The following is a 13,455-nucleotide window of genomic DNA, read 5'->3' as shown; positions in this document are numbered from 1 at the left end:
AAAATAAATATACATTCATACTTCGTAGTCAGTCCCAGATGTAGACTGGTGTGATTGGGAGGCAAAGCAAAATTTTGGGGGGGGCCAAGTTTAGCACCTAATTTGTGATAAGTAGTGTAGCGGACCTGTGTGTAAAAATGCAAAGTAACCCTGTAAGAAAAACTTGTGGATTACGATTACGAAGTAGGAACCCTATTATTATTATCATTATTATAATAATGCACACACACCGGACAACCCCTCACCCCTCACCACCCACCCCCCCACCCCACAGCACAACCACCACCCCCCCCCCCCCCCCCAACACAACACCACCAGAGCCGATCGCGAACCCGCCTCCAACTCCACCACCTCCAGCTGCTTGGGCTTCATTGCCTGGAGTATTCTCAAGTTGCTATGGGGGGGACCCTGGAGACTGGGAGCCTAGAGTCACTGGAGCCTGTGTGATTTCTGGCTTCCCAAGGGTCGGGCGGGCCTTCACAGGAGCCTGGGTGTAGCCGGGTCCCCCAGTGGTCGGGTGGGGTGTCACGGGAGCCTGAGTAATTCCTGTCTTCCCAGGGGTTGGGCAGGGCTTCACAGGAGCCTGGGTGTAGCCGGGTCCCCCAAAGGTCAAGCAGGGAGTCACGGGAGCCTGTGTGTAGTCGGGTCCCCCTAAGGTCGGGCGGGGAGACGAGGTAGTCTGGGTGTAGCAGGGTCCCCCAAAGGTCATGTGGGGAGTCACGGGAGCGTGGTTGTGGCAGGGTCCCCCAAAGGTCAGGTGGGGAGTCACGGGAGCATGGGTGTGGCCGGGTCCCCCAAAGGTTGAGCAGGGAGTCATGGGGGCCTGGGTGAAACCGGGTCCCCGGAAGGTCGGGCGGGGAGTCTGGGGAGATCAACGGGGAAAATCTGGGGCTCTCTTTCGATCTTCAGGTAGATCTCCCCCGAGTTCGCAATCAGCCCTGAGCAGGGTGCGCCGGAGGGGGGGGGGGGGGGGGCGCACCGCGGAGGGGGAGGGGGAGGGGGAGGAAGATGCCGAGCGAGCGAGCGAGCGAGAGGGAGAGGGAACGCCCGGCAGGAAACCGTAGGAAACCCTGAAAAGTGACACATTCTCGGTGCTGTATAGGTATGAGGCATGCTGCCCTGTCAAGGCATAACTTGGTGAGATGGCATACCTGCCATCCCAATATGCTTTGTTCTTTTCCAAAAAATGAAGAGACCCACAAGAAATGGATTTAATTTCTGGAAGACATTGGGCACTGCAATATTGCAGTAATACCAGCAGTTAATATTTGTAGTGCCCATTTTTGTGAGGTGGACTTGAAATTAGAGCCTGACCGATGCCAGATTTTTGGGTCCGATGCCGATCCCGATTTTGGAACGTCCTAGCCCACCGATTACCGATTTTTTGACCGATATTTTTCAAAAAATGCAACATTTTCAAATCAATTTGAAAAACTTACATTTTATTAAAGTTTCTATATTTAAGAACATTTAACTTATAAGCAAACAAATAAAAATAAACACACAAAAAACTTTTTAGATAAAAAAAGTAAAAGATGATATTAAATTAAATAAATATATTAACACCATCTTTAAGTGTGTGAAATCAAAATAACTCCACACCTTGCTTTTACTCATTTCTTTTCCAGCCATCTCATTTCATTTCTTTTTTAATTAATTAAAAATTAATTAAAAAAAAATCAGTTTTCCAGTTTCAAACATGTATTTTTATGAATATTATTATTATTGTTGTTATTAATTTATTATTATTTCTTAGTATCTATTCTCAGTAAATTAATTACATTTTCTTATTTTATTCCTACTACAAGACTTTATCTAGCGAGGTTGCCTGTCCATAAGAATTCGGTGGTGAAAATAACTACAATGCGCTCTGACGCGTGATTAGATGACACACTCGCTTGCAATAACCCATTAGCTATTGACACAGCCTCATTATTTCTTATTATATATTCGTACCATACATTTTAATGGTAATAATTTGGTTAAAAACTTGAAAGAAATATTAAGAAGACAATCAATCGTCACTTCTGGGGAATGTAACCACAATTTGAAGCCAGTTTCCTGGGCCTTTAAAATAAAAATAAAAATCTTAAGAATCTTCAATCACTAGACTGATTTTCTGTTTCTAGCTTGGGATAAGAACATGCTTTTTTCAAGAAAATCAGCATGTGGATATCAGGCAGCAATTGAGAACTTTGAGAATTCACATTGTCTCCTGCAGTCGAAACAAACATGCTCACGATTGGATCTGAAGTAGCTAGCACTGCTAGGTATGCTGTTGCTAGAGGGGCAAGCATTGAATTAATAAACATGTCTTTCCCACTTCTTCAGTGGACAGATTGAAAACAGGAAATATCGCATTCCTGCTATCTATATGATAGTACTTAAAAGACTCAATTAACGCACCCTGGTTTAATGACCAGCATCATTTGTTATTTTCCAGCCACTGCACAATCTCAAGTGTTTTGAATCTGTGTGCGACTTCACCAAAAACAAAAGAGGGAAGAAAAAATGAGTTGCGTCCAGAACAGTTGCTGGTAGAATTAAAAGATTCTGAATAATTGGAAGAAGTGTCTTGTACAAGTAGCTTCTATGCAGATGCATTTGAGTGTTTGGTTCCTGTTTGCAAGGTTGAGATACAGGCTTCCATCAAAGGTTTGGCAAAACATTGCACTGATGGGTAAAAAAGTTGTATCATTCTTGTATCCCATATTCTCTGCTGCAGTTACCATCATAAATGTGTAAAAACGACATTGCCGGACATTCTGGGGTAAAACTGGTCCTGTGTGAATTTGGCTAAAGAGTGTATTTAGTGGCATAATTGGAAGAGATTTAGGCTATTTGATATCACAGTCTATTTTCAGCTGCACAATATGTATTATCACTTAATTTTTCATCGTAATTCTAACTTGAAAAATGATGCAAAAGTGAGTTTCATGAGTCAAAACAGTTGATTTTAAGTGAAATGTTTTAATTTACGGCAATGCACAATTTAGACATTTTCGATTGATTTGTAATTATGTGGCCAAAAGTATATGGACACCTGACATCCAAAATTATGGACCTTAATGTGGAGTTGGCCCACTCTTTGCTGCTGTAAGAACCTCCACTGTTCTGGGAAGGTTTATACTAGAGTTTGCAGCATTGCTGCATTGATTTTCTTCCATTCTGCCAGAAGCGCATTAGTGTGGTCGGGCACTGATTGGGCGATTAGGCCTGGAAGTTGGCTTTTCCAAGTGATCTCAAAGGTTTTGGATAGGGTTGAGGTCAGGGCTCTGTGCAGGCCAGTCAGGTTCTTCCACACCATTCTCAACAAAACCATTTCTATATGAATATTCACTGGAATTAAAGGGGCCTAGCCCAACCATGAGAAACTGCCCCAGACCAAGGGGTGATTTTACCGTGCTGTAGTCTATGCAGAGTTTCAATCCAATCCAATCCAATTTTATTTGTTAAGCACTTTAAAACAGCCATGGCTGACCAAAGTGCTGTACAGAAAAAATAAATACATTGCAAAATAAACACATCATAGCTTTCTGAAACACATCATAGCTATAGTCATATAGGTAACAGTCATACAATCGGAGAAATAAATAGGAAAAAAATAAAATAAAATAAATAGGATAAAATGAGGAATAAAATAAAGGATAAAATAAAATAATAAAATAAAATAAAGTCACTGTCTTACTAAGAGTCAAAAGCCAAGGAGAAGAGGTGGGTTTTTACGAGGGATTTAAAAACAGACAGAGAGGAGGCCTGTCTGATGTGCTGAGGCAGGTCGTTCCATAGTGTTGGAGCTGCAACAGCGAAGGCGCGGTCCCCTCTGAGCTTCAGCTTAGTTTTAGGCACTCTCAGGAGCAGCTGATCAGCTGACCGGAGAGAGCGAGTAGGTGTGTAGGGGTGTAGAAGCTCAGAGAGGTACGGCGGGGCAAGACCACTCAGGGATTTAAAAGCAAATAAAATAATTTTAAAATGAATCCTGAAGTGTATGGGCAGCCAGTGGAGTGAGGCTAAAATGGGGGAAATGTGCTCATGCTTGCGTGTGCCGGTTAAAAGACGTGCCGCAGCATTCTGAACCATCTGGAGACGGGAGATGGAGGAAGCACTAACCCCCACATAGAGGGCATTGCAATAATCCAGCCGAGTGGTGATAAAGGCATGGATTACAATCTCGAACTGTTGCCTTGAAAGAATTGGCTTTATTTTGGCCAGCTGCCTCAAATGATAAAAACTTGATTTAACAACCGCCCTGACTTGGCTGTCAAGCTTGAGGTCAGCATCCACTTTTACCCCGAGGTTTAAAACGACGACTGAAGACCCACCTCTTCAGGCTGCACCTCTCCCCATCCCTCCCTTCCCCCCTGTAAATGACTAAACTTAGGGTTGTAACTAGGCAGCTGTTTCATAGGTGACTTAGGCGCATCAACTGTCTTAACGACTACTTGTATTTTTATTTTTATTTTTCCATAGATTGCGTTGTTGCCGCTCTCGTTGTTAGTGTTAATCAGTTTAACCATCAGGGTCCAAGTTGAACTATGCGGTTGTTCCCTGTACTTGGACCGGTACTTCTCTCTAGGGGTTTCGTCATACTTGTTCCTGGTTATGGTTATACACTTTGTTGTACGTCGCTCTGGATAAGAGCGTCTGCCAAATGCCTGTAATGTAATGTAATAATATAATGTTTGTGATGGTTGGATTGACATACTGGGCCAAAGAGCCCAGATCTGGAAGGGCTGTCCCAGCGGTGCCACCAAAAACCATCACTTCAGTCTTCTTCTCATTAAAATTTAAAAAGTTCAGAGACATCCAGGCCTTTATGTCGTCAAGACACTTAACTAAGGCAGTGATTGAGTAAGCGTCTTTCTTTTTAAGAGGGACATAGATTTGACTGTCATCCGCATAAAAGTGGAAGGAAATCCCATGCTTCCTAAGTATGGAGCCGAGTGGGAGCAAATACAAAGAAAACAAAAGAGGGACCAGGACCGAACCCTGCGGGACCCCACACGAGAGAGGAGCAGAGGAGGACACAGAGTCGCCAAGGCTGACACAGAAGGTTCGGTCTGCTAGGTACGACCTGAACCACTCCAGTGCCATGCCCCTGATGCCCACCCACTGCTCCAAGCGAGAGATCAGGACTTCATGGTCCACTGTATCGAATGCAGCCGTTAAGTCTAAAAGCAAAAGAATAACACAATCACCAGAGTCTGTGGCTAAAAAGATATCATTAAAAACTCTTAAAAGAGCTGACTCGGTGCTGTGCAGAGATTTAAAACCGGATTGGAAAACCTCGAGAATATTGTTGTCTTTCAAAAAGGCCATTAACTGACTGTAAACAATCTTCTCGAGGATTTTTGAAATAAAAGGCAGTTTGGAGATCGGCCTGAAATTGTTAAGAGCAGCAGGATCTAGCCCAGGTTTTTTAATCAGGGGTTGAACAACTGCATGTTTAAAATATACAGGGACCACACCCGAGGACAAACTGCTATTAAACAGTAAGAACAGAGGTTCCAACAGTGGGGAAAACCTCTTTAAATAGTCGAGGAGGTACAGCATCATTTGGAGAACCTGAGGGCCTCAACTGACCAACAATCTCCTGTAAGAAAAACAGAGTCACAGGCTCAAACTGGTCCAAAACAGCAGAGCAGGTGACAGAGATTGAAGGGTCATAATCAGCAGGTGTGATGAGAGCTCTCACAGAAGAGACCTTATCAGTAAAAAAGTGAAGACATTTTTCACAAGCAGCAGGGGACGCCTCTGTACTGACAGTCTGCCGAGCATTAAGAGCTGAGTCAATGGTTTTAAACAAAACACGTGGTTTGTGACAGTTAGACATGATGATACTAGACAAATGTTCCCTTTTGGCATTTTTCACAGTTGTCTGATAATGACGCCAAGCAGTCCCTTAACATTTGAAAGGACACCTGTAGTTTGTCCTTTTTCCACTTGCGCTCAGATTTACGGCACTCACGTCGGACAGCACGAGTAGTATCATTTAACCAGGGCTCAGATCTACTTTTAGGCTGCCTGGTTTTTAATGGAGCCACATTATCTAAAACGGTCTGGCAGGTGGAGTGAAGCCATGAGCTAAGCTCCTCTGTACTGCACACAGACTCAGGAATGACGGTGTTATGACTGAAAACGGCAGAAAACTGAGCAGCAGTGGAGGGGTTAATGATGCGACAGCGCCGAGTAACAGCGGCAGGTTTAACTGTATTACAGGCAAGAGCAACCTCAAACAATACAGGCATATGATCAGAGAATACTGCTGAACAAAGTTCTAGGTTAAAAACAGGCAGACCATATGATAAAACAAGATCAAGTGTGTGTCCACGCTCTTGTGTGGGTCCAGACACAGACTGCACAAGATTAAAAGAGTCAATGAGGTTTAAAAAGGCCTTCGCCATTGGCTTATCAGGACAACACACATGAACATTAAAATCACCAACAATAAGGACACGTCGTATTTGGGCATGATTTCACCCAGGAACTCCGAAAAGTCATTTAAAAAGTCCTTATTGTATTTAGGAGGCCGGTAGATCACAGCGCACAATACGATGTGAGGGCGACCCAGCTCAAATAAACACAGTTCAAAGCTGCTGAATGAAGTTGGAGGTGATAGCTGCTTGCATTTATAGCGACTTTTGTAGACCGTGGCTATTCCTCCTCCCCGGCCAGAGGACCGTGGGGAGTTAAAATAGCAGCAATCATCAGGTAAAAGTTCAGTGAAAGCGCTGGACTCACCAACACCCAGCCACGTCTCAGTCACACAGAGAAAATCCAATCCTCGTGATGAGAAGAAATCCTTCAGGATGAAGGTCTTGTTCACTAGCGATCTGGCATTCACCAGGCCAATCCTGGTGGGGATCGGCAGGTCCGCGGCATCAGCTGACCGAGGAGCCCGCCCCAGAGGCCGCAGGTTGCGGTGATTCACTCCGCGCCAACGAGGACATAGCCTGTAGTTGGGCTGTCTTGTGCGGTGTAGTCGAGAAATCAATGACCGCTGGAGCCCAACGGGGGCATTGGTGAGTGAGATGGGATTTTGAGCTACCACTGAGGGTGGGGAAGAAGAGGCCGGGAGGGGGGTGTGTGGTGTAAACAACCGTCAGTCCCATGTGGCAGTTTGCACAGCATGCTGAAAATTAGCAGCTAGCATCCTGCTGCCCAGTTTGTTGGGATGTATTCCGTCGGGCTTATAAAAAGAATAACGGTTCCAAAATAGGTTAAAATTGTCAATAAAACCCAGGTCAAAGTCTCTGCAGGCGGAAAGCAGCCAGGTGTGGAGACTGAGGATTCGGCTGAACCGCTCAGCTCCACGAGCCAGTGTTGGGATCGGGCCATACACGAACACCGCTAATCCTGTGGTGCGCAAGTAGCTAAAGAGGTCTTTAAAATCAGCTGTCGTCAACACAGACTGCCTACGGGCGGTGTCATTGCAGCCAACATGGACAATGATTTTAGTTTGAAATGAAAATAGACAGAATATTGGATTTCCAGGAACAGAGTGGGTTACCACTGTGTTAATACAACAAATTATATTATTGTGTTCATTCTGTGTAAAGATCTGCCCAGTGGACATACTCTAAATTACACATGCAGTGGCAAAAAAAAAAGAAAAAAAAGCTGACAGTGGAAAATGTTTGCAATTTAGGGAATCATTCTGTGAGTTTTAAACCTATTTTGCTTTACCTTTCTAAACTTGTGCTATTCAATGCAAGGTATGAACATTATTAAAAATCCTATCTGCTTGTGGGACCACTACCTTTGCCTTTTTTAAAAAGGCAGATTTAAAGAAATAGATTGGTTTTATGTTTGCATCTCATTTTCACACCTTCAGATTCCTTTATGTATTGAAATCCGGTATCTATTTTCTCTCTGCAAAAAACGTTTAGTGATAAATGCAAAACAATGGCCATGTTATTATTCTTCTGCAATGTAAGTCAAGATATTGATTGGATGTTTTTGTGAATACATGGTATTTTACGTATGAATCAGTGAGTAAGGTGCCAATCACTGTCTATATGAGCAATAGCAAGCAAAATCTTTCTTTATCAAATCCGAATGGTGCCTTTGTGCAATTGTGGCTGGTAAGCTCACAAGGTGACATGCAACTGCTGATTGCATTGCCCAGGGATGGGAGGATTCAGTTAGTTAGGGGTCTGTGTTTCATTGCTCTATAGTGACCCCTGTTGGTCGGTCTGGTGCCCAGGGACTGCTTGCTAAAGCCGCACATGAAATGTATTTGATCCTCCGATTCTGACTCTGTGCGTTCTTTTCTGTGGGCTGTGCTCTGAAAAGAAGCAGGCTGGGGACAGTACTTGTTTCGGAAGAGAACCTTGGATGTCTTCACGCTCCCAAATTGGCAGCGGGGACCACTGCTGTAAATAATTGGACATTCCAAATAAGGGAGAGAATTAAAAAAAGAAAAAGGAAGTCCACATTTCTCTCACAATTGGTTGTGGAAAATGAGAGAGAGAAAAATCCCTCAATACAATGAGGCTTTTTTGGCCTTTTCTTGTAGCTTAAATGAGCATTGTTGGTTTTGGCTGACACTTGTCTTATGTACCTATCTGGAGAAACTGAAAGACTGCCATATCCTTTTGGGTAGGTTATTTGTTGGAACAAAAACACATTAATTTTCATTCTTTTATTTTCAATTGAATGCTTCATATACGCAGTGCATTTCTCTGACACATAGCCTATATTTTGGTGCCTAGTTTTAGCCTGTTTGTGCTAGTTTGGCGAGATCATATGAATCAAAAATCAGATTTTTGTAAAGCTTTCAAACAAGGTGTCCCATCTCAAGGGAATATTGCGACCTGCATCATATTTGAACTTTTGAGGAGCGTTGAGCCAATCAGGAACGTTGTTCTGTCATTTGTGCTGCAGCTGGTTTTGGAGTCAATCCATCAATGAAAATGGCACCTGTTTAAGATGCAGCTATTTATTTGTTCATCCATTTCTATGTGAACAGCTGTGTGCAAATCACAATGAGTCTTTCGCCATCTGCACAACCGCGGAAAAAGTTGAGGAACAATGTGAAGAATGGTGCACAGCTTACACTCCTGAGAGAATTAAGTATTTATCCATTGTTTTGTTTGCTGATTGAATCTTCTGAATCCTTAAACAACTCCTGAATTAGAGTTTTGAGTTGTGTGGGCAGTGGCAGTTTAAATTTAGTGCCAGCATGCTGGTGCCGCTGCAGGAGTCTCTTGCCATGATGACGGGCAACAACTTTAATTAGTAAATTAAACACACCTGGCTGTCAAGCCTGCTATGAATGGACTCTGAAAAAGACTAAAAAGAGAAGGAAGCTATGTTGCCGAATGGTTAGAAAGTCTGAAAATGAAATGCTTTTACTCCCGGTCTTTTGAGCCTTCTGGCAGACATCAGGTTACCATTCTTATTGCCTCAAATGTTTTCATGACTTAATTAAAGATAAGTTACTGTGTTCCTCAAAGCAGTTAGTTTCTTGAGATTTGATACCTTCATTTTAGTGCAGTTCAGACAGACGGTGGGGATGTTACAAAGTGAAATGATTGTGAAAATCTCAGATTTCAAATTAGATCAGAGTCTTTGCAACAAGAGAGACTATCTGAAGAAATAAATCAATAGATCCCAGTGAGACAAGTAAATATTAAAGGTTATTTTTGCTTTATCCTTCCCTCAACTATCTTTGCATAAATATATGAAAGAACAGCCATAGAGTATTGGTGGCAGTGTAGGATAATGGTGAAGATATTGGCCTCACACAAACAGTGTGGGTGTCATCTCTCAAGTGATTCATAATTGGGATCCAATTAGTTTTTTTCTTTGAACAAATGTGATGTTAACATTTGCTAATTGATTAGAAAACACCTGCTGTACTGACTCTACTTGCTATACTTTCTGTTCTCAAATCAAACTCCTGGTGCTCTTTAAAGGTAAAAAAAACCCATCCTGCAGTAGGTTTGAGCTGAACCATCATCTATCACCTGAAATATATGGGCATCAGTGATGGTTGACACATGTTGATGTCAAAGACGATGTGCAATCTAATTTGACAGCTTAGGACAAATTGCCTCAATGGCAGATGAATTCAACACCTGGCCTGCAGATTAAATGAAAAAATCAACCAAGCCGACCCCCCTTTGTGCATTATCTGTCAGTTTGTTTTTCAAAGCACACATCAATCTGATGAAGTTGCAGCCATTGGCCCAACATTATCCTTGCATTTTGATTTTGTTCCAGAATCAGAGCAAGCCTTCTGCTCCACACCAAAAGCCTGCAGGCAATGAGAGTCACTGTTCTGATAAGGCCATTGATCCAGCAGAGATGCATCTCAAAAATGACTTGGGGTCAACTTTTATGTGCTGAGGGAGGGAGATTTTTTAAAAAATTAAAAAAATACTTCCAATGTCATTACCATATACACTGCACATGAGATGATCATTAGAATATCTCATTTTAATCTCCAGACCTACAGTATGTGGGAAGCTATGACGAGGAAAATTGTCTCCATATACTTTATTGAAACAAAATGAAAATGGAGAATGAAAGCAAAAGCAGCCTGCAGTTGCGTGACTGCATCAGTGAAGTGGCAGACCAAAGATGGACTACTTCAGAACGAAATAGATTTTGGGAAGAACAGCCCACATCATGAGCCATTTGTATTGCGGGGTGAATATGTGGAGATGCAGGGATTCTAACATCAAGACAAGTGCATTGGGGAATGTGAGATGAGACCTCCCAATTCCCTGAAATAAGCACCCATACCCCTGGGAAATTAACCTGTGAGACAATTGGGAATACAACGTGCCTACAACCCTAAAATGCAGTAGATTATACATTCCAGAGTTTATGATAAGATGTGTTTCAAAAACCCTTGTTCAACAGGGAGTTTCTTTCTTTCTTGTGGGTAGAGGAGAAAGGAAGGAAAACTGAAGGAGCTCTTCTAATTGCACCGCATACTTGCTGGGCTTCACAGTGTCACTATTTTGACACCAGTGTTACTAACCTTAAAAATACCATTGATACAGGTATTACCACTATTACCACTATCAAACTTCCCTTTAAACTCATCACTGGTCTCAACCTGTTTAAATTTTTATTTATCAAAAAGTGTGCCAATAATCCAAATAATCCTTTGGCGGGTAAACACACAGCTTCTTTCCTGACATCATGTTTGGGAGAATATGATAAATTCAATTCAGAAAAATCTTGTTTTGATCATTAAGTAAGAATGCACTTCACAAAAATAAAACCTGTGCTTCAAGGTTGTTTAAATTTCAAAATATGCACATTGCAGGTTTTTGCTGTGAATATTTTCCAAGTGATAATGTATCCCCAATTTTAAATAATGTGAATTAAATGTACACAATTTTGCCATGCAAATAAAAATTATTTCATTACTCGCTGTCGTAGATATATATCTAGTTTTGAGATGACTGCCTTTGAGAAACAGACAAATTTGCTTTGTGACTATTTGAATGTTGTATCCTCGCTTTGTCTTCTTCCCCCTCCACAAACATCAAACAAAACATTCTTGGGGCAATTATAGTCACGCTGAGGGACTTGCAATTGTATACATAACTTGGGGTGCCTTGGAGTTTCTCTACTTTAAGCAGTTTTATTACTTTATTCCCTTCTGGTAGGTAGGTCAATCCCATTTTGAAGATTCTTCAGGGAACAGCATATTTGACAGCTTATTTTTCATGCATAATGTCATAAATTCTACAGTATAATCAAATAGCAACATATTAAATTGCTAGCTTTTCAGAAAATAACTGTTTTCTTTAATGTGATTTTAACAATGAGTCCCTTTCAGTTTCCTTGTAATCACTTGGATGGAAACACATCATCATCTGTGCTGTTTTTAGGATGGGGTCATCTTTTTTTATTCAACATAATCCAATATTTAATGGTATTCATACAGTAAAACTAATATTACTGTATGCATTTACTCATACGTTATGGGATACAACATTTAATAAAAAGTGCGTACTCTCAAAACGCTGTATGTGGCAAACGTTTTAAAAACCTAGCGGCCCCTCAGCTTCAGAATTCCTGTATATTCACAACACGGGAATAGATGAGATCTCTGTGAAGATGTACATGTAAAAATCCTGTTGTCACTACTAGGTTTACTGGCTAGCCAGCAGAAAACGTCTGAGCCCTGAGAAAAGCACTGTCAGCCGGTAACTAGCAGCACCATTCTAGCAGGTGTTGGGCTTGGATTTGACAAGGTGCATGTCCCCTTGGTGTAACCACTGGTGGAAACACTGGCAAGAGGACTCAAACGCACGACTCAGAGACAAGAATCTTGATAAAAACGGTCTTTACTTGCAAAAGGTTCGTTACATGGGAAGTCAGGCAGAAGATCAGGCAAACAAATCTGACAGGGAGAAGACAAAGGCGAGGTCCAGGAAAACAAAGCAGAGATCAAAAACACCAGGAGATTTAAACACTAGGAAAAATGTGGGAATGCTTGATACAAAGAACAAAGATGAACTGGCACTGAGAGAGGGGAACACACAGACTAACACTAGGAAGATAATGACGGACAGGTGAAACTAATTGGGGCAGGGTCATAGACCGTTTAAAAATATGGATCAAGTGCTTCATGACGTCACCCACTGATTTGCTATAGTTAATGCTCACTGGCACATGAAGCCCAAACTAGGGCGCAGCCACATTGCCCGTTGCAACCAATGCAAGCGCAATGGAGCGAAAGAGTGGAGTCCACTACTACAGGAAAATCTACCCTGACTACCTTACATGGTAATTAGACACGCCCATGTCTGGACAACAAGAGTGGCCTTGCAACCACAGAACCGTACTGTCATAACATTTCAAAAAAGTTAATTGTGCAAGATATATTTACATAGAAAAATAGATTAAATATATCGCTGGCTATATAGACAGATAGATAGCTAGCTAAGTAAATCCCCCTAGCATGTCTTCTTAAAGAAGCTTCAGAACTGCGTACAAATCTGATTTCACCAACAACATATACAAATTATAAAAGACGAGACTTTATGAGAATCAACTGAAACCCCGAAATGGTCAGAAATCGCGTTTTGACATAGAACCTTGTTTATCTGAAAATGTCTCAAATGTATTAACCGAAAGAACTGGAGAGAAGAATCCTTAGAATAGCGGTTAGTACAGTAGAACGGAGCACACAACATTTTTGGACCTTGGACTTTTAAATGGTGAGATCATATGTAGCTAGCTAATCAGAATAAAACGATACAGCATCATACCTGCCGCTGAAGCACTCTGCCTGCCTGTGAGGATGGGGAAATCCTGATATGTTCATACAGTAGTAGGACAAGCCACATTGCACACATTGAAATTAACCCAGATTTGGGGATTTTGGCAGAATTATTTTTAAAAAATCAGACCCAGGGGAGACATTACAAGGGATGGGATTAACTAGTTAAACCATCATTTCTTGTGTGAAAAATGTATTGACTT

The 13,455-nt window shown here is 41.9% G+C and overlaps 1 protein-coding gene across 1 annotated transcript; it reads right to left on the bottom strand.

Annotated features, from left to right (window-relative positions):
* Positions 1–394: 394 nt before the first annotated feature.
* Positions 395–4,326, bottom strand: LOC135262574 (uncharacterized; the record flags this gene model as incomplete). Its single annotated transcript, XM_064349583.1, has 3 exons — positions 395–862; positions 980–1,094; positions 3,689–4,326. Coding segments are annotated over 3 exons (1,221 nt in total), but the record flags the coding sequence as incomplete, so codon positions are not given.
* Between the last annotated feature and the right edge of the window lie 9,129 nt (positions 4,327–13,455).

The sequence above is a fragment of the Anguilla rostrata genome, chromosome 9 (assembly GCF_018555375.3).
Source record: "Anguilla rostrata isolate EN2019 chromosome 9, ASM1855537v3, whole genome shotgun sequence".
NCBI lineage: Eukaryota > Metazoa > Chordata > Actinopteri > Anguilliformes > Anguillidae > Anguilla > Anguilla rostrata.
Note: the sequence above shows the minus strand (reverse complement) of the source record. Positions and strands in the feature narration are given on the sequence as shown.